The sequence below is a fragment of the Biomphalaria glabrata genome, chromosome 13, assembly GCF_947242115.1.
Source record: "Biomphalaria glabrata chromosome 13, xgBioGlab47.1, whole genome shotgun sequence".
Lineage (NCBI taxonomy): Eukaryota > Metazoa > Mollusca > Gastropoda > Planorbidae > Biomphalaria > Biomphalaria glabrata.
In genome coordinates this window covers 3435924-3459015 of record NC_074723.1, presented here as the reverse complement: position 1 = coordinate 3459015, position 23092 = coordinate 3435924, and the positions used below count along the sequence as shown (strand labels likewise).

The following is a 23092-nucleotide window of genomic DNA, read 5'->3' as shown; positions in this document are numbered from 1 at the left end:
CACGGACATGGGATTCAAAACGGGCTTATAGAGTATTATAGACTCGACTGCACGCTTGATGGTAGCCACAAAGAATACATGTCTTTTACGTAGCGTTTTCTGGAATTATCAGATCCAGAAGTTTATGTAGTTTAAAGGTCAACAGTACAGTACTTATGTAAGGTAGTATGTTTTGTAACAAAAATAAGGCGTAGGCTACAGATTTGGAGGCGAACGTTCCCGTTGCGTGACGTGGTACGATATAGGCCTATGACATTCGCCCAGGGCCCCGCGCACTGCTAAGCAGGCCGCCTCTGCCCTATTAAAACTATCATAAGGCCGCTTATATCTATAAAAAGCGACATTTCTTAATTAATCATATATAGATCTATACCTTTGGATTTAATTAATGCTAAAAGATCACATTTAAGTATAGTAATATATCTAGATGGGGAGATAGATAAATTGATAGGTCTATAACTATAAATTATTGATAACAATCCGTAAACTAAAACATCGGACTGATCTCTCTATATAGGTCAGTGGTTCAAAGTAGGTACTTTGCAGTATAAAACTTTACCCCATCCTTGGCCAAAATTGATCTATTTCTAATAGATCTAGATTCTAGTTTCTAATTCTTATTTTTTAATAATAAAAACCTGATTTTGATATTTTTATACATCTAATTACAAATTAATTTGAAAATGAGATACAAATCGTGTCTTGTTGTCTATTTGAAATAACATATAGATCTTTATCAAGAATGTATAATCTAAAGTCACCGTAAAATTTTAAAACCGGGCAACGGAAGACTTCAAAATCCGCCATGTTGGAAATGGTTATAAAGACATGTTGTGTTTTACTATTATTTTCAAGTAGATTAAATCTACATCTCTAGATCTAACTCTTTTTTTTTTTTGCGTTTAGATCATTTAGATCTACTTCTTGGAAGTAATCTATATTTTTTAAAGAGGTAGATCATCATTCTTTTTTAAAAGTACCCTCTTTATCTTAGATCTTGATCTACTAACTCAGACTACTCTACAGTCTACTCTAACTCTTCAGACTCTTGTCTCTTCTCACTCTGACTCTGGTCTGACTCTCACTATGAGTGACTATGTCACACTCTGTGTCTTGTTTCAATCGAGTACTGGCATTGCTCCCATCTTCTGCCTACCTACGCTGGCCTAGTACATAGACACATAACTACAGCGTAGGCTACAGTCGCCTACACTCTACACATACAGTCACACTTACAAGTCCATTCAGTATCTCTAACTTAACTAACTATCACTGCCTTAAGTTTGCCTTAACTGCCTACACAACACATGATGATGATGATGATGATTACAATTTTGAATTTGCATGATAGCCTAGTTCAGTTGATATAAATATACTGAAACTGTTACTACTTAACTTGAACTTGGGAGTAGACTTGTCTTAACAGTAAATGACCTTAAATGTCACTAAAGACTGATTGTCAAGTTGCCGATATCCTTCTGATTGCAGAAGGACACTCCAACTATGAACAGTTAATACTCCAAGTAAAAATAATTAATTTCACAGTTCTCCTAATAAGCCTAATAAAAAAATAAAATGTACATATCCCTATTCACAAAAAAACAACAATTCAACTTCAAGAAAAACAATTCTCCATCGAAAAATCAGCGATCATAACTCCAGTTAGTTAACACATTAACACAGGCTCAGTCACAGGAACACACTCGCTCAGGTTAGTTTCGCCTCCAAGCATAATGATAAACAAAATTCAAAACGTTCTCACTGGGAAAAAATGGTCAGTCGGGAGGAACAAGTTTACAATACAGGTACTCAGGTACAAGGCTACTACTGAGACTGTCTGAAGTGACTGTAACACTCATTACACTATATTATAAATTACTATCTAGATCTATTTTAACAGATTAACACCCACACTGTCTAGATTTAGAGTCAGAGTACTCTACTCTCTAGCGTCTAGAGTTAGAGTAGAGTAGTCTAGTCTGGAATCTAGATCTAACTCTAGTCAGTCTACTACTACTAGTCTAGAAAGAAGACAAGAAAACTCTTCCACTGTAACTCTAGTCTAGTGACTAGTCTCTAGACTACTAGATCTATATCTAAAATCAAATCAGTGGTCTTCTACACTACTGGAGCACTCCCTGGGTTTGAATTTGCCGTGGGGGGAGGGTGTGTTGGGAGCCAAAGGTGTAGCAGGGGGGCGCAGGGCATAAAAGTAAAGGTAGACATAGTCATATTCATAGAGGTGAAATAGAAACTAGAGGTGCATTGAAGAAAAGCAAAATAAAAAAAATTCTTCAAAATTAACGCTGACTAACTAGATTTTAAAATATAGACAAATTATAGCTAGCTTGCTTTCAATTTAAGAAAGAAACGTTAGAAAAGATTCTGGAATCCCCTTTTTTCTATCATTATTAAAAAAAAAATTCAAAATCTAGTCCAAGACCTATTTAGATCTTCTTTAGTATATGATGAGAGATTCTAGATCTGCTTTTACTTTTATGCCATACTAGAAGTTAATAGATTACTAGATAGTAATAGTAGATTCATTCATAAAGTGATAAAATTAGATTCTAGATCTAGTGACCAGATCTAGATTAAAAAAAAGTATATTGACTTGATTGTCACTAGACTAGATTTCTAGATCTAGATTGACTAGATAATGTAGACAATGTATATTAATACAGTCAAATCTATATATCTATTCCATTCTATTCAATCTAGAATAATCATGTACAGTACATGTCTGTAAATTATCATTTTATTCATAAAATGTCTGTCTTCTAGATCTAGTCTAGAAATCATAATCATCATTTTTTTTTTAAGTAATGTCTGTATTTTATGTCTATTTCACTTTTGCATTTTTGTCTTTATGAAATTAGTCAGTGTTTGATAATAAAATTAAAGTGTCTTAATCATCTTAATTTTTTGTTTATTAATTGGGCTAAATCAAATGAGGAATTAGATATCTTTAGATGTCTTAATTGCAAATATGTCTTAATTATTGTGGTCAGTAGTGTTGACTTGTTTTTTTTTTAAAAGATTTTAAAATCAGATGGTTATGTTAACTGTCATAATAACTATGTATTATACATTTTGTTTTATTATAAAATTAAGCCCCTTGTCTATCTTTTGCTTAAAAATGTTGAGTCTTCAGTCTTATGCGTCATCTCAAATGATGCTTTAAAGAATGCTGCAGTGAAGTTTCCTTGATTCACTTAAATTAATGATTTATAATGATACTGACATTGTTCAGCAATGAACACTACTATATATATTTATTAGCACTTTTATAATTTGATTTGGAAGTATACATTATATCCATGCAAAAACAAGTTTAAAGGTTCTAAATTATCTTGTAAAATTACAAGACAGGATATTTTGCAACACACAATATCATCAGCTGGAAAGCCTGATCTATTTGTCGTACTGCCAATACCAGTAATAAAACTTACACTACTAAAGTTTGATATATTATCAAGGGTAGTTCAATCGCCAATATGTAGATCTAAGCAATTAAAAAAAAATTTCAGACTGACAATATACACTAATAAAACCTATATTGTTAAAAAGAACTTATTATCATTTAAATAATTTTTTTTTACGTCTGTAGTGAAAAGTATTGTAGTCTATGTATATTAGCATCCATTTTACCTCACCAAGAACATGACTAAGTTTGGACTTTGGATTGCTTATCTTCCGCCATTTTTCTTTTCTATACCAGGCTAACCGTGCGATACACGCCATTTATTATGTAACGGCCCCTTGAGGAACAGGCCCTGGATTGTGACAAGGTTGTGGGAGCTTTTTTACAACTCCCCGCAGTGCAATGAGAATGCTCTCGTACCCCCTTAGTCACCCCCACAGGAGTCTGGTTTTGCTACCCTTTAGCCTAATCGTTTCTGCAGGCACGACATGGCCTAAATTGTGCCGAAGTACCTAAAATCAAAATCAAATCAAATCAAACAATCGTTTCCACCCGGGCGCCACTATGAGGGACTATTAAAACAAAAGTTTAGATACTTAGACTATTATGTATTTATAACACAAGACTGATTTACAACATGTGACTAATTAGATCAGAATAAATATATATGACATATAAGCAGGAAAGAAAAATTGAACTAAAAAATTATACACTGATTTAAGTTAAATTTTTGTCTAACATACTGTCTATAATCTTTTACAGGTTTACCATTCATAATGGAGCTATTCTTCCCAGATTCGTATGTTACGTGTTTGTAACTTAGCAACTGAAGGATGTCTGTAGTGGTACCTCAGAAGAGCATGCCTCCACCTGCAGCTGGAGTTACAGTGACTAAGAATCTAACCGCTTCCACTAAATTCCCAGCCTCAACTACTCAGACACAAGCACCACTAACACAGAGTGATCCTAAGGCTAATTTAGCCCTCGGGACCTCGCAATCATTCCATCGACCATATCAGTTTCGCCCCAGATTTCCTCCAAATAAAGGGCAAGACGATGTGTCTGGGTTAATGTACGATGGCAAGCGCATGAGAAAAGCTATTCATAGAAAAACTGTTGACTACAATCCATCAGTATTTAAATATTTACAGGTATGTCAACTTTGTGTGCATCTAATAAGGAGCCATAGTATCACTGAATAAAAGAGCTGATTTATTCATTTACACATATAATAATTCACATTAGTAATAAAAAAAATGGTAAAAGTTCCCCTTTTAGACCTTGCTATCTATAGGGCAGATGATGTTAAGGTCATGTGTTTCTGTGGCCCACGGCTAGCCGAGGTGTCATGTGGCTTGCACAAGGACCAATTACTTTTCCCAAAAAAATGTCAGGTACCCATTAGAGCTGGGTGGACTCAGAGGGCCCTTAAGATCCCAAAATTAAAAAATCTCGGTCTTCACCAGGATTCGAACTTGGGACCCTTCGGTTAGAAGCCAAGTACTTTACCTCTCAGCCATCAAGCCTCCCATTGTTATATTATACTTTTATTTAGCTAGCATCTAATATAGTTGTTATTCTTGTAATATTTAGAGGGAAAAAAAATAGATTTAAAAAGGAAGCTTTTCTGATGAAAATAGCTGTTTTTAAAAAGTCAACTGAAATTGATATATATTGAGAATAATGTACTGAATGAAATGTCAATCCTCCTTTTGTTGATGTAATGTTACCACAACCTACGCATGTGATATGGTATTATAAGATTATACTATATGTTAGTCCTGAGTCATTTACAGTAAATTTTCAGAGTAATATGAAATAAAAAAAACTTTAAGGACGAAGTATCCTGAACATAGCATGGATCCCAGTATTATTATACTTTCAACTTTTAAAAAAAAGTTTGCCAATGAAAAGTTTTTTGAATGGCAATATTTTAATATGTTCATTGTAAATAGCAACTTATTTTGCCAATTTAATTTTTCTCTTTTTCAGAACAGAATTTGGCAACGTGATAGGAGAGATGAGCATCAAATTCAGCCAGATGCTTTGTATGCAGTTGATGTAAGGACTAGATTTTTGACTAATTAGTTTGATGCCAACATATTTTATCTGCTGGGTATCATGAAGCTTGTGAAGGAGCTGAATACATAAAATCTGCTAAACTTTTTGAGAATAATTAGACAAAACGTTTTGCTAAATGCTAATAAAGTTTTGACATATTGCAACTAGGTGCTTTTTTTTTTTTTCTTCAAATTATTACATGTTTCTAAACATTTTGTAAAAAATAAATATTTTTTTCCCCATTAGTCTTTTCATTTCTTAGCACATGTTGGAAATAGCCATTAAAGTGATTGTGCTGTCTGAGGCCTTTGATGTCTCCGAAAACAGTATTGAAAATCTGATTTCTGTATATATATATCTTTATCAAGCTCGTTTTTAAATTAAGTGTACATATTGTATGCACATACGCACGACTTATTATAAAAAAAAAGTCTTTTCTTAAAAACAAAATTTCAACGTTGTTTTCACCATGCAAAAGTTATTTTTGGCTTTTCAAAATTGGAATTCTATATATTTTAAAAGTTAATTACGTATTTTGTATCCACATACACATAAACCAGTTCATGCTACTCAATTTTTTTTTGGTTACTCTTCGATTTAGTTGGTTCCTCCCCCTGCACTTTTAGAACATCCCATGAATTGTGTGACCACCAGATTTGTCAGAACGTCAACCAACAAGTTCAGATGTCCTATATTCTGTCTGACTGTAAGTAGACACCTGAGAACCTTGAACTTTTGTATTTACATGTGATTTTCTGTTGGAGATAGGATTTTTGTGAGTTTCAGTTTAGAAATGTTATTTAACCTTGGTTAGGCCAATAATAGAATATGCATCCTCCGTTTGGGACCCCTCAACTCAAGAAAACATTTAGAAACTGGAACAGACACAAAATAGAGCAGTGAGATTCATAACAAACGAATATTCACATTTGACTAGAGTAACACCTTTAGTAAAATCACTAAATTTAGAAAGCCTTCAGGACAGAAGGCTCAAAAGTAAAGTAGCAATCATACATAAAACACTGAACCATAATCTTCAAATACAAAAACAAAATTTAATAAAATACTCTGAAAGACACAAAGATAAAGGCACATTCCTCGTCCCATATGCTATTACAAATTTGTACAAATACTCCTTCTTCCCTAGTACTATTAGAGCATGGAATGGGTTGCCTGAGCTAGCCAGGAAAACCAGTGACTTGGCAGAATTTAAGTCATTGGTTAATATGCATGACTAAATGCATGACGCGTAGGACGTAATCATCTTCTTTTTTGAAGTAACGTCTGTATTATATAAGATAAGATAAGAATCTAGTAAATTGTGATGTGTTATTTTTTGTTAATTTTTTTTTGTGGGTTCTAATTTTCGTTATATGTATAAATCTGACAATTAAATTCATGTTTATTGTTTCCATTTTAATAAAGATCTTTTTTTTTTTTTCCAGTGGACTCCTGAAGGAAGAAGATTAGTAACAGGAGCTTCGAGTGGAGAGTTTACATTATGGAATGGTCTTACATTTAATTTTGAAACAATTTTACAGGTGCTTGTGATTTTTTTTTTACTTACAATATTACATAAGTAGTCCAATATTCTCAAGGTCATTTTAAAATTCATTTTTTTGTGTGTGAGCTTTGGGTTTGTAGTTGATTAAATGTTTTGTTTGAGATCTAGCAGTGTCTGGGCATAGCATGCAGGCTAAATGATATTTTGAAAATCAATCACTGACCTAGTTTGTTAATTTTTGAAAATGGCATTCAGATTGTACTTCCACAATTTAAAAAAAATATGATCAGCTTTATTTACAATTTTTAAACTGTAAATCAGAAAACAAGTTACACATGCATAATTCTTTTTTTATTGTGCATGTATACATTGGGTGCGGCAGAACTACTATCACAGATAGGAGAAAGGGGGTAAATAAATGGTGTCTTAACCAGTAGGCTCGTTAGCCTTGGCTGGCTAACCCACCTAGGAGAAAGAAAACTCTAAACCTCTACCGACTTGCAGCTATACCCAAAAATGGGAGAGGCTTCAGGAGTCAACCCTGGCAGCATCCTGCAACACACCTGATCCCAAACTGTATCTGCACTTTCCGTTCCTTTGAACACGTCTGCTGCATTTTGGGGAGAGGCAAACTGCTGTGTGGGTGACATTCTGACCATATCTAATGCCCAGGCAGTTATCTAATTTTTATGAGATGATTCATTGTTGCTAGACTACTGAAGGTGGCCATAACAATATGTATATAATCAAAACCATTAACAAAACTACAAGCCAAGTTTAGATCTGCCATTATGCAAGAGCCACAGTTATTGAATGCTGAATACATTCAAGAATGACTGAAAATGTTTGTTTCAAATTTGAGACATGAATTGTGTTGAAGCCTAGCACTTTATCTTGTTGCTCCCACATCTAAATTCTTTAAATTGATATTTGCAAAGTCCTCTCTAATATAAATTTCTGAAATTATAGACATTATCAAAAAGAAATTATTTTCTTGCAAATTTACTTAGTTAGATTTTTTTTTACTGTAAATGTAGCTTAATGCTTAAACTTTTTGTTCCTTCTTAATCTGAATGAGAAAAATAATGTTTAGTGAACTGTTATCTTCTTATCCTATTTCAATGTAGCAGAAAAAGACAGTGAAATTTAAGAAAAATCAACAGTTCATTGATAAATACCATTTATATAAGTTGGTCAATTATGGTTTTGGCATATTATTATTTTCCTAAATTATTTTTAGTATCAGCTTATGTATAAGAATCATTTTCAGAACCAGTGGTTACTTGAATCATTCAGCGAACCAGTGGGGATCTTTAGTCACAGTTTCAACTTTTTTTTCCATGAATTTTAATGTTTAATTCATACAAGTGTGGTCATCTTCATTTCTTTTATTAATGGCTTTAGTTTGAAACATATCTGGAAAAAAAGTTTCCCTTAAAGACATAGTTCCATTGCACATTTATTTGTGGCAAGTGGTAAACAAGAATGCAAAGACATGCTCACCAATCTTTGACATTTATTTAAGCTTGATGTAAGATTTAAAAAAAAAAAAATCTAACCCTCACTAAAGTTACATTTTGTGCTCCAATGTTTGAAAGCAGATTAAGCTTATTAAGCTCATTACAGATGTGATAGAATAGATAAATAAAATAAATAGACATTTTTAGAATGTGATGTTTTGTGGAAAGTGTTGCTGGTAATTTGTATTCAAGTCTTGGCTTGGTTTATGAAGATTGGTGTGTGGGAAAGCCAAGATTGTAACTGACAGCATAATAATGTTACTAGCCTTTGTATTTTACTGTTTTTCGTAACTGCTCAGAAATAATTTTGTGTCTAAGTCTACTTGTCTGTGGTACTGATTGTGGGACTTTTGATAAAAAATAATTGTTAATAAAATGTCTTGTCTCAAAGTATAAACATTATAACAAACGTTTGTTTTTCAAAACCAACTAATTAATGGCTTTTATATTTATATATTTGTGTTTTTTTTCTTCCAGGCTCATGAAACAGCAGTGAGAGCGATGCGATGGAGTCACAGTGATGGCTGGATGGTGACAGCTGACCACGCAGGCTATATCAAATACTGGCAATCCAATATGAACAATGTCAAGATGTACCAGGCGCACAAGGAGCCCATTCGAGGCATCAGGTGGGCATGGGGGGCAACATTTCTCTCACCACTCCTGGTTCTTAGCTCTTGGTTTCCATGAGCCCAGCTTGTCAAGTAAATAGTAACTCTTTAATGAAGATGTGGCAAGTGCAATAAACTTTCCCCATTTCCTATTACTTACATTTAGAAGTGTTCTATTAAAGTGTTAATGTGTTCTATATATATTTTACTTTTCTATGTTTTCTTGGATAATTTAAACTTACTTTTTTTTTCTTTTTTTTTTTTTGTGGTTAACGTAAAATGATGAATAAAGTGAGCAGAGACTGAAGCCATAAAGGCAGACGTCTCTGACTGAAGCAACTACGATCTAAAGTCAGACATTTTTTTTTTTTTTTACTTAAATGAATAAATTTGGACTTCTGAAGCCATAAAGGCAGAGGCAGTCTAAAATTATTTGCCTTGTTACCCACAAAAACAATAAATGTTTGTTATGTTATATACCAAAGTTTAAGAAATCTGCATATTTTTTTTTTTACTGCAGACTTTGTATGTAATTATTTATAAAGGGAAAGGTCCTGTGAAAAACTTGATCTAATTGTTGCCGACAAGCTACTGTGATAACTTTATACTTTTATACAATGAATAAATGTTTTTCAGAAGATAAAATGTGTTTGTTGTCTTTCTTCCTGCCCAGTTTTTGTCCATCCGACACTAAATTTGCATCATGCTCAGATGATGGGACTGTTCGAATATGGGATTTTATGAGATGTCACGAAGAAAGAATTCTCCGAGGTAGGATTTCTTGCCCATTAACTGCATCATTGTTTTAATAAGAAATGAACCAACATTTCAAACTTGTGTGTTTGAGTGGATCTGCTAAAGTTTCTGCTTATAGTGGACTAAAGCTGCCATTTTTTTTTATTAAACTTTAATGAGGGTAATAAGTTATTACTGGTCCTTAATACAAATTAAAATGTTATTTATGTCAAGATATTCACAGTAATGCCTAGAAATCACAATTTCTGAGCCCCCAATGGGCAGTTTAATCTCCAAAGTTTTTTTTTTAACACTCCTGCATTTTATGAGATCAGAAAGTAAAAAAAAAACTAAAAATACCTACTTGTTATAATAAAGAAAAAGTGATCATTACGGTACCTACCCCGTATTGAGATAATTAAAAAAAAAATAAAACAAGGATTTATGAAAAGAAATCTTTACAAATCAAACAAATGCTATTTAATCTTGGTTAGACCAACTATAGAATATGCATCCTCTGTTTGGGAAACAACTAAACGAGAACAGATGTGAAATAGAGTTGTGATATTTCTAACAAATGAATATTCATATTTTACTAGAGTGACACTATTTGAAAAGCACTTAACTATAAAGAGACTCCAGGACAGAAGACTAAAAAGTAAAGTAGATATACCAGTAATACATACAAACGGAACCATAAATTAGTTATACAAGAACACTTAATCTATTAAAATTGTCAAAGACACCAAAATAAAGTCACATTTCTTATTCCATATACAACAATATAATATTAGTATAGTACTCTTTTATAGTGCCACTTAAGTATGGAATGGGTAACTTGAATCAGTCAGGAAAAGCAATGACTTAGTATAGTTTAATAAATATGCACAACTATATTTACACAAAGTTATGCGTAAGGAATGTCTTCAATTTATAAGTTAAGATAATGGTGCTCATAGACATGAAAAACTCCTGAATTTATCACTCTTCACTTTTTGTGTTCAGAAAAATTTAATCTGATTAAACTGAATAAGGATATTATAGTAAAGTGGAACCTAAATAGAACTTTGATAATTCCCTCTCACTAGTTAAAAAAACAATAGTGTACAACGATATTGGCTTTCTGAATTATTGCTAATTTATTTATGTAACATTTATTTGTTTCTGATCACTGGTGCCTGGAAAGAACCTGCTTAAGTACATGCAGATATTTTGGGATAATTTTGATTGGCACAATTACACTTCACCAAATAGTATAATGTTTATGAAGAGGGTTTCTATTGTAAAACCTGCACAGTCAAAATGCTGCTGTTAGTTTGGTGGTGTTTGTCTTTCACATTTGGTCCTCAAATATCAAAAGCCTTCTATAAAATCTATTGTTACCATCACTTGCATCATTCCTAAAATAAGGTGCTAAGGCTACTTTTGGTCTTCTGAAAGTGAACTTTTTATTTGTAAAATTAAATATTCACACTGAATTTAATAATACACACAAAAGGATATAAAAGATAAGTATGTACTGCTGTAAAGCACAGTAATCATCACAATTTATATAAAGGGAAATTACTTTTTTTGCCTTTTGTAACAGTATATTTATTTGGTATTTTCCAAATGATAATAATAAAAAAAAAAGTTAAAAAATATTTTTTGTTAGCACAACAGAAACTTTCTAAAAGCAAGATTTAACGGATATTTTAATTTGCAACATTTATATAGTCTAGGTAAAAGTTGTGCTATATAATGTGTTTAATGTAGGACCTTTAGGGGCCACTCCTGAGTTTGTGTTTAATAACACTTTCTCCCTTTTTTTTTTTTTTTTTTTTTTTACTTTAAAACTGTCACAATTGGTTTCTACAAAGTAAATGATAAAGAGTTCTTAACTCTTTCTCTCCGTAATTATTTACTACATTCTGATTGAATCAACGTTTATATCCTCGGTTAGGAGAGAAAGAGTTAAGATACTTTTACTTGTTAACATATCTTGATGAGATTGGTCCATTAGGTTAGGGTGATATACTCTACAGAACATCTCAAGGCTGGTTACAACTAAACAATAACTTGACAGGCTAAACATTTCACTTTGTTATTTTTGTTGTGGAGATCTAGCCAAAGTAAAATTAGCTTGTTGAAAATGATTTAAAGTGAACCATGGACCAGGTTGGAACCATGCTCAATGCCATCACCTACCATCCTGCATGAGGTTTGAGGCTATGACTTCATGATCTTCATTGATGAAGAAATTAATTTTAAGTATTAACACAAAACAAACCTTTAAATAAACTTCCTCTAGCCAGCTTTTTGCTGCTGAGCTGTAAGCTTTTGTACAGGCTGCGCCAAGGAAAAAATTGTCTGCTGTTTTTTTTTTTCAGCTGTTCCCTAGTGTTATACAAAGTGTTGTTTATGCTGGGTTGTTGTGGTAATAAGGTCTCCCAAATGGGAATTAAATTGGGGCATAATGGCCGGACCTCGAATCCTGCCCACAGGAACCTGCAGGAGGTTTGGACTATGACTTAATAATCTCTGAAGAAATGTCCTAAACTTGTAAAACAAAACAAACTAGTAAATTGCTTTAACTAAACGCATCTAATACATGGAGGATGACCCCCCAAGGGCTTGCTTGATCTGAACCAAATAGGTTATAATATTGAAGATCAGTCACTCCAGATTCTGCACCATCTCAAGACGAAACCAAAGCCTAGTGACTCACCTGGGCGCATCCATTGTCTTTTGAAACAGAAGTAGCCATATACATGTTTAAAATTGTAATCTCAATAAATTACTATTCTTGAAGTTATTACCAAACTCTAACTCAGACAAAAAAACAACTAACTTTTAGTGGTACTTCAAATTAATTATATATTTATATTTTGAAGAAAAAAAACTTTTTAGTTGACTGCTACTGTTCTTGTCATTTCTTTGCAAATATTTTCTATAAAGCTTATTATTATACTTGTGACACATCGTTATTGTATTGGTATATTTATGAGGCTATGCTTTGAAAAGAATGCTATATAAAAAAATACTTTGAGATTCTGGAAACCTAGTAATCTACTTAGAAACTCATAGTTACGCTGAGGTGGTCAATTGTAGTCAAACTGAATTTCCATTTGATTGGACCAATAAAATTATCTTATCTTATAAACAACTGTTTTGTTTTGCAATTAAATGAGAGAATTTATACATATTGTTATCCCTACATATGTGTCACTATGTATAAATTGTGTCATGTAAAGTTATTTACAAAAAAACTATCATTTGACCAGGTCATGGAGCTGATGTTCGATGTGTTGACTGGCATCCACAAAAAGCTCTCTTGGCTTCAGGCAGTAAAGATAATCAGCAGCCTGTCAAGCTTTGGGATCCCAGAACTGGAAATAGCTTAGCAACATTGTAGGTTTTGTATACATCTAAATAAACAGTCTCTTAGCATCACCAAAGATTACCTCAATACTAAGCACGACATGGCCTAAATTGTGCCAAAACCCAAAATATCAACCTCAATACTACATTACAACTGTATTTCTCAGGACCATCTTCCAATTTCCCTATTCCTTCATATGTGCAGGAGAATTGTTTACAACACATTTTCAACTGGCCTATATATGTTGCAATTATTTGGATTTGCAAATTATTCTTCATGTTTGTAATCAATAATCTAAAAGCCTGGTAAATAATAAAAGTTATGTTGAAGTTTCTGTTTGTAACCATTATGTCCGAAGAACAGTTAAGTCAAATTAACCATTATATCATCAGAAATGGTAGAGTAAGTAGCATATAAACATCTGCTAAACTTTATAATATTAAAGTTCCCCTTTCAGGCTTTGTGATCTATAGGACAGATCATGTTAAAGTCATCTGTTTCTTTGGCTTACTTTCCCTAACTAAAGTCAGGTACCCATTAGAGTTGGGTGGACTCAGGTGGCCCTAAAAATTCCAAAATTGAAAATCCCAGTTTCACCAAGATTTGAACCCAGGATCCCAGGTTTGAAAGCCAAGCACTTTACCACTCAGCTACCACACCCCCGGGCTCATAATATTATAATGACAAAGGTCAAGGGCACATGGAATAACCTTAACCCAATAGGTCTATAGAGCAGAAAAGTAACCACTGATCACTAGTTTCATTGGGCAAGTGGAATAGCCTAACCATTAGGTCAGAGACTGTTATTTAACCTTGGTTAGGCCAATAATAGAATATGCATCCTCCGTTTGGGACCCCTCAACTCAAGAAAACATTAAGAAACTGGAACAGACACATAATAGAGCAGTGAGATTCATAACAAACGAATATTCACATTTGACTAGAGTAACACCTTTAGTAAAATCACTAAATTTAGAAAGCCTTCAGGACAGAAGGCTCAAAAGTAAAGTAGCAATCATACGTAAAACACTGAACCATAATCTTCAAATACAAAAACAAAATTTAATAAAATACTCTGAAAGACACAAAGATAAAGGCACATTCCTCGTCCCATATGCTAGGACAAATTTGTACAAATACTCCTTCTTCCCTAGTACTATTAGAGCATGGAATGGGTTGCCTGAGCTAGCCAGGAAAACCAGTGACTTGGCAGAATTTAAGTCATTGGTTAATATGCATGACTAAATGCATGACGCATAGGACGTAATCATCTTCTTTTTTGAAGTAACGTCTGTATTATATAAGATAAGATAAGACTATGCCTATGTAAGTCTATACACCAAGTAGAGAAGTGATGACCGGTTACTAAAACTAATGAAGACAACATAGATGTCATTTGGTTTGCTCAATGGCCTCACATTTCAGTTTCAACATTTGATACAATTATTAGCAGATTCAGTTTCATATCCTGGACTAGAATGTTTTCAAAAGACTTGACCAACTAAGTGTCTATCTCAGCATTTCCAAAAGTGTTTTCTGTTGAACTATAGGTCTGAATAGGTGTTCCACAAACTACTTGGATAATTAACTAGTAGGCTACCATGTGAATTAATCTCACTAAAAAATAAGCAAAGTTTTCTGCTAAATACTCAGAATGTGCGAAGGAAAAAGTTAAGGAAACACTGACCTATCTAAAAAAATATAGTTAAACTGCTTCAATGCTTATGGAAAATGAAAAAGAATTTTCTAAGTTTGTAGTACACTAAGATTTATGTTGCATTCCTCGTCCCATATGCTAGGACAAATTTGTACAAATACTCCTTCTTCCCTAGTGCTATTAGAGCATGGAATGGGTTGCCTGAGCTAGCCAGGAAAACCAGTGACTTGGCTGAATTTAAGTCATTGGTTAATATGCATGACTAAATACATGACGCGCAGGACGTAATCATCTTCTTTTTTGAAGTAACGTCTGTATTATATAAGATAAGATCTGTATTATATAAGATAAGATCTGTATTATATAAGATAAGATCTGTATAGTTCATATTATCTAGTTTGATGGACATTATATATAGATGCTTCTTGTTTGAAGTATGCAAGTAACTAAGCTCCTTCCCAGTCCAAGATGTACTTAACTCTTCCCAGTCCAAGATGTACTTAACTCTTCCCAGTCCAAGATGTACTTAACTCTTCCCAGTCCAAGATGTACTTAACTCTTCCCAGTCCAAGATGTACTTAACTCTTCCCAGTCCAAGATGTACTTAACTTATTCTGGTTGTGTTGCAGACATGCTCACAAACACACTGTGATGGATCTCAAGTGGCACATGAATGGGAACTGGATGTTGACTGCCTCAAGGGATCATTTATTGAAACTGTTTGATATTAGAAATTTAAAGGAAGAGTTACAGACCTTCAAAGGGCACAAAAGGGAGGCAACTGGTAAATTGATTGCATTAGTTTTAGTTACATTGTACCAAAATACAAATTTTGTAATGTTCAAACGGCATGATGAAAAATACCAAAATTAATTACCCAGTCATATTTAAAAAAAAATAAATCTCTAAATAGCTTTATTTTGTGTGCATAAAGATGAATTTATTTATTACTTGACTGCAACTAATGTATACTATGCATGTTACAGCCATTGGATGGCATCCTATCCATGAAGGGCTGTTTGTTAGTGGCAGTGCTGATGGGGCTCTGATGTTTTGGATGGTTGGATGTGATCATGAAGTGGGAGCCATGGAGGAAGCTCATGAAGGAATGGTCTGGAGTGTAGCCTGGCACCCTCTTGGACACATCCTAGCTTCTGGGTCGAATGACCATGCAACGTAAGGAATTTTTTATTTTATGCATTACAGATTTTAATGCCTAACTTTTGACCTCAATAGAAATCAAAAGTCTTTGTGTAGTTAAATTTGTAAGTAAAAAAAAAATGGCTTAAAACCATCTCAGCACTGCCATAGCTACAGAAATCTTGCTCAGGGGTTATATAGAACTTTTGTATGCACTTGAAGTCTCATAATCCACACTCATTCTTATTTCCCCCCCCCCCCACACACACACACACCTAAGAAGAGATAGTGTTCATCTATCAAATAAATACATTTAAAAAGTCTGATTGTATCGTAGGCTTACTTCACAATAGGATTTTAAGTCACCATAAGCTTCCTTAATCAAACAATTAGAATAGAGACCCTAGGCTTAGTTTACATTGATAAAATAGGATGTGTATTGACATTACAGTGATAGGATAGAATGTATATTAAAATAAATGCTTCATTGATTCTACTCAATATTTGTCAATAGAAAATTTTGGACAAGAAATCGACCTGGAGATGAAATGAGAGACAAATACAATCTGAATACTTTACCGATGGGAATGATGGAACAGGAGTTGTTAGAATACAGTAAGTTAGAGCCTAGAATGTTGTTATATTTCACAGTTATAGTTGTTAGAATACAGTAAGTTATAGTTGTTAAGAATACAGTAAGTTATAGTTGTTAGAATACAGTAAGTTATAGTTGTTAGAATACAGTAAGTTATAGTTGTTAGAATCTGTAGTAAATTACCGCCTAGAATGTCTTGTCTTTAATCTTTCAACAATTACCTCATGAAAGAGGAACACAAGATGTAGCCTACATACAACTAACAATAATTAACTCTAAATTTCAGGTCAGGAATCTACAGTACCTAACCTACCTGGGATGGGGCTAGAACATGGACTGCCTGAACACTTACAGGTTAAAGGTAATATCACTGATGATTAGAATATTTAACATGCACTTAAAAAAAAAATCAGTTTTGTATCTCAGTAGCCATTTGAATTTAAGCCCTTTACCTTAATCTTCTGAGTCGAAGACACTGACTTAACTCTTTTCTCCTAACTGACGATACCAGCGTTGATTCCACCAGAATGTGGTAAATAATTACGGAGAGAAAGAGTTAAACATTTAAATGTGCAGTTGGCTACTAAGTTGGCTTCTTAAAAAAAAAAATTACTGTTTGTTAATATTTACTCTAGCTTGATGATCAGTTACTATTTTTAATATGTGATGTGATGTTTGATTACAAAAATAAACAGACACAAGAACTCATCTGTTTCCCTTGCATTCAAATCATTAAATACAATTACATGAAATGCATGAGTGAAACTGGTGTGAAGGTATAGTTCGTATGCTAATATTTTGTTATGTAAAATGCACAAATTTCCTCATGGATAATAAAATTAAAAACACTACTTTCCTATAATATAAAATAAACTAAATCTGCTCACCTCAAACAGGTTCTGGGTCTAGTTTCAAGTAAACTTTGAGAATTAAAATAGCGAATACTTTTCTGATACACCAAACTTTTTAAAAATTGTAAACATTGTCCATCACACATAATACTCTCGTAAGCACTTCCTGTGTAATTCACATTCATTCCAACGAACTTATACAAATTAAATTAAATCATACATCCACACAGTTTTTCAGGACACTGATTTATCATTATATGCTATATAGTATAGACTATATGCGTTTTTCTGTCTTTTGAATATGTTTCAGATGAAAAACAAGAAGAGAATGATCTTCCGTCGATTCCTGGTCTAGATTGGGAGGAAGATGCTGCACTGCTTAAAGCTGAGGAGAAAGCATCGCAGAAGAAGGTGCCTTACGCCAGACCTGTGCCCAAGATGTTTGAACAAGCTTGGACAGGAGAGATTGATATGGAACAGCTGAAGAAGGAACAGCAACAGCAGCAACTGAAGGCTCAGTTCATGCCTCCGTCTCAGTCCAGCTTGCTCTTAGCCCAGCAGGTCATTGGAGCTGCCATTGCTGGGACACTGCGCCAGCAGCTAGCTGCCAGTGAAGGTGGCCGCATGCTACTGCCAGGTGGGCCACTGATGTTGGGAGGTCCAAGGATGATTATTGCCCCAGGGCAGCCCGTTATTGGCCCACGTGCAGGACAAATGCTGCTCATTCCCAGTGGGCCAGGTTCAGGAGGCCGACCTTTGGGCCCAAATAGCACACAAGCAAATACAGATCTCCAAACTAGCCAGCAGATACTGGCCACGACAATGAGTATTATTAACAGTAATTTGCAAGCGGCTAATGCTTTAGGGCAACAAGTTGGCAATGCAATAGGGCAACAAGTTGCTAATTCACAAATAAATAACAATCAGCCAGCAGGTCAGATAAATAACCAAGGTCAAATGAGGATGCCTCAAGGACCTGGTCAAATGCATTTAAGGCCTCAGATGTCTCAAGGACAAAATGTGGGTCAAAGATCTCAAGACAACCAGAATCCAACACACAATGAAGGTTCACAAATGAATATTCGACAAACAGGGTCACATTTTGGGCAGAACCAGCAAAATATGAGTAAGCTCTAAATCTTTTTTTTCTAACCTGAAATGCATGACGTGTAGGACGTAACCATCTTCTTTTTTGAAGTAACGTCTGTATTATATAAGATAAGATATATATATATATATATATATATTTATATATATATATATATATATATAATTTTTATTTTATCTTAAAAGATATTTTGAACATAAGTTTATGACATAATTTAATCACCATTGTAGTAAGTTTTGATAGTTTAGAATTTAGAAATTTAGTTAACTTTGACCTAGGTAACATTGTTGAATATTAAGTTGTTTGTCTAGTTTATTTAAGGCTTCCATATTATCAGTATAGAGGGACTTCTTTTAGACTGACAGTTGTACAGGGTAGGGCATGTATCTTGTATGAAGGACGAACATATGCCACAGGCAGTCTTTTTTTTGTGAGCTGAAAGGTGGTCAGGTCAGCGTATCAGGTGGCCAGGGAAACGCATTAAAGACCAGTTTAGGCGCCACCTTGCTTTAACTGACATAGACGAGAGTACCTGGCTGCAGACGGCTTCAGAATAAGACAGCTAAAGATCACTTACAAGGGCATTTGTTGTTTTTTACTTATTTCGGATGTTCCTTCAGAGTTGAAGATAATTACTTCCTAGTCCAAACCTCCCACAGGACGACGGGGCTGGGAGCGGGCAGGATTTGAACCTGGGACCATCGATAAGTCCGAACGACAGTCCAGCGCGCAAACCGCATGACCAGGCAGCCACATTTGAGACCAATAAAAATTCTACTGCTGAGGACATAAATAGACAGTGAAAAGAGAATCTAAATTGACCACCGGCGGACAATGGTTATGTCAACATTGGGTGTGACAAAATTATGTTGGTCGCAGTTGGGGCTGCATAGCCACTTGAAATACTGCACCCCTCATTATTAAATAGACTTGAAGAGAGCCTTATAAGGATCTGTTTTTTAGATGTGTAGATGTTTTTTTAAAACTATTTTTTAAATTTTTTTTTTAAGATGCTGAAGGTATGGATAAAGATGAAAGATTTCAAGGGCAAGGTAATTATTTAAAAAAAAAAATTAACTCTAGATCAATTAAAAATAAGCATTTAAACAAACTCCAAAACGACTGCCAGACTTTCTGATTGTGCTGTAAGAGACATTCGAAAGAAAGATCTAAGCACTCTAAGGTTAATAAGATCATGAAGGCTGAAGATGAAGATATTACAATGTAAGGTTAAAAAGAAAAGATGTACAGGTTCATTCATTTTATAACTCCAGATCCAATCTCTGAAACAATTTACTTTTTGTCTATACACAAGTAAAGTATTAAAAAATACTTTTTTTAAAATGACAATATATACAGCTTTATAGAGCGATGATTTTCTCTTTATAGTTAATGAATTTTAGAATTTTAAAAAGGGAACGTTTTAACCTGACAAAAAAATCACGGTTAAGTTTATGTATAAACTTATTAGAGTTTATAACATCCTAATGATCTAGAGATCTATTGATCTAGACTCAGAAGATGGAGCACAAAATGTTCCTGAACGTCTTTTTATGTATTAAACTCTTTAATGACTAGGACCTACATGTGGAAATATGCAAAAATAAAGATAGCCTAGTCCTCTAGTCAAATTTAAATTATTTTATAGTTTGAAAAAGTAAAAAATATAACTGTTGTACTAGAGTTTCTCCAATGTGGCTAGTAATTCTTTTTCTAAAGATATACATTAACTATCAAATTTCTAGAAAAATCGTTATGGCAATTTTTGAGATATTTCCCACCCAGGTTTTGCCCATGAATTTACAGGGAATAATTTAAAAAAAAGGAAATAATTAATATTTGAAGTGGCACCACTGCTAACCCTATTACCATTATTGTCAATTTTCCACATCCAGACATTACTTTACATTGAAGCATAAATTTTGCTATTTTGTTCTTAAAAGATATTTTGAACATAAGTTTAGGACATAATTTAATCACCATTGTAGTAAGTTTTGATAGTTTAGAATTTAGAAAATTTAGTTAATTTTGACCTAGGTAACATTGTTGAATATTAAGTTGTTTGTCTAGTTTATTTAAGGCTTCCATATTATCAGTATAGAGGTACTTCTTTTAGACCGACAGTTATACAGGGCAGGGCATGTATCTTGTCTGATGACCTTTTCAATTAACCAACCCGCTTGAGCTAATCAACTGAGCCAATTACTGATACGACTTGTCTTTCATTTTTTCAAAGGCTCAGGCCATGCAGCATTTACAATTTTAAGTTTCACAAAGAATCAATTTATATCTAGCTACATTCTATTTCAATTCTTGAGTAGATTTTTGTTTTGTTTTAATTACACAAAGTACTAAATCTAAAATATACAAATAACCAATAAAATCTGATTTGTTTTAACCACAGCGCCAATGGGAGATCCAAACCTAGAAGAGATGGATCATGATTATCGCCATCCAGTATACAATGGCCCTGTGGCTGCAGAGGACGAAGACTACAGAATGAAAGGAAGCAATAACAGAAGCATGACTGATTTACGAGGGGGCATCGACCCCAGGAACCAACCCAACGTAGAAGCAGACTATCAGGAAGGGGACTACGGGGACACTGACGAACGAGGGTTAGACACGGGGGATTATGATCACAGGAGTTATGGGCAGGGTCGAGGTGGCGGGATTATGCACGGCCGAGGAAACTTGCATGCTAGGGGAGGTAATCTGCCCCTGCGTGACAATAGAGGCTGGGATACGTATGAGGAAACAGAGTACCCAGATGAAACGTGGGACGGTGGAGACTTTGGGAATTACGACGAGAATTACGATGGCTATGAAGATGAGTACATGGAGCAGGAGTATGGAGGGGACCCTCGAGGGAGGAAGAGGCCTTGGGATGAGGGCCCAGGTCTTCACAGAGGAATGGGCCCAAGAGGTGGGGCCCACTGGGGAAGGGAGATGCGAAGCAGGGGACGGCCAAATTTTCGAAATGTCAGAGGAATGAGACCAGGGGCTTTCAGAGGTCCAAGGGGGTGGATCCGAGGTGGGGAGAGAGGCAGGGGAGGCGAGAGAGGTAGAGGCGGTCACAGAGGTAGGGGGATGGATCCAGGCTGGTGAAAGATAAAAGCTTTTCAATAACATTTAATTTCTTAATCAAAATGCTTGTGCCTGCTAAATGACAGAAGTAGGCTTAAGTTACTCTGCTGATATGGGAGCCTACTTTCAATTCAGTTTGAATGGGTTGTGAAGTGTGAATGATAAGATTTTTACTTGAGTAGCTCTCCTAAGTTTATACTGAAATAAAAAAGTGCTAAGTTCATACACTTGTTGGCTATGTAAAATGTTAATCTCTAGTGATACTTCAGAATGCAAGTTAGTGAGCTACTAACATGAGCAAGAAAAGCTGTAATGTTTAGAAAGTATTTCACTTTTCTATAATCATGAGAAAAGTAGTACAATCACTGTAATACGGAAGATGATGTCTTTGATTGACTTTTATCTCTATTATATATATATTTAATGTTTACCGTTGGGTTTACAATGTATTGCGAATTCTATTTTCATTCGGATGTATGTTAGTGTTTCTCAACCATTCTCATCTGTTCAAACCAAAAACACCCCTGCTGAATAGTTCCATTTGTTCAGACGGCAAAATATTCATGTCTAGTAAAACCATTTCATTTTTGATGATTTTTCTTATTTGATTTGTAAATGTTAAAATGTAAATGATGTTTACACAAATTAAACATTCTGCTTCTTTCATCACTGATGATTCAACACATTTTTATTATTAATGTGGTATTTTTCTTCAACTTAGAGATTTTGTGATTCATACATGTAGCTCATACAAGTCAGTGTCCCAACTTCTACCAGCCCTCCCCCAAATATAAAAAAAGTAGAAGCGCTGTAGGCTGTTAGGAACTGCCTTGTGGGCAACATTGTTCTGACCATTTCTATATGATCCCAAGCAGTTACCCCCAACGCTTGAAAGATGCTGATACAATTGTGAAGAACTGGTTGATATAGGGTACTATAAAACTTTCCTAAATTACATTAAGGTTTGAAAAATAAAAAGTGAACAAAATAAAAGTCCAGTCACAAAATGTTTAGGATTTATTAACATTCAACAACTCTCTGATTCTTAGGACTCCCTAGATCAGATGAAACAACAATGAGCTTCTGTAAGAGTAATGCATTAAGAAATAGTGAAAACAATCTTTACATTCCATGGCGAAAAAAAATGTCAACAATTTCATGTAGAAAAGTATATATTTGATATTGGAAAGACTTGACAGCAATTTACTGAAACATCACAGTACATAATAGCTAACAAAAAATAATTTAAATAAATAGAATTTACAGATGTTATTTTATAGCACCTCTTCAAACAAAATGTTTTTTTATGAAAGTCTATTGTACAAAAAAATAAATCTGCTGTAAGTATCACATGGGGCAGGATGCTAAGATGATGATCCAATTTCATTTAAAAAGAAAAGATAATTAGCTCATGCAATCTTTTGAAGAAAAAAAGATT

At 34.1% G+C, this 23092-nt stretch overlaps 1 protein-coding gene across 1 annotated transcript; it reads left to right on the top strand.

The window, feature by feature from the left end:
• The first annotated feature begins 782 nt into the window (after positions 1-782).
• On the top strand, positions 783-22323 carry LOC106058852 (pre-mRNA 3' end processing protein WDR33-like). Its single transcript, XM_056008174.1, has 15 exons — positions 783-952; positions 4187-4575; positions 5417-5485; positions 6087-6191; positions 6931-7026; positions 8987-9138; positions 9794-9891; positions 13119-13245; positions 15503-15657; positions 15860-16049; positions 16528-16628; positions 16895-16969; positions 17770-18585; positions 19578-19619; positions 20972-22323. Exons 2-15 carry the CDS (start codon positions 4258-4260, stop codon positions 21673-21675), a joined length of 3048 nt encoding a protein of 1015 aa, XP_055864149.1. The 5' UTR covers positions 783-952; positions 4187-4257; the 3' UTR covers positions 21676-22323.
• The last annotated feature ends 769 nt before the right edge of the window (positions 22324-23092 follow it).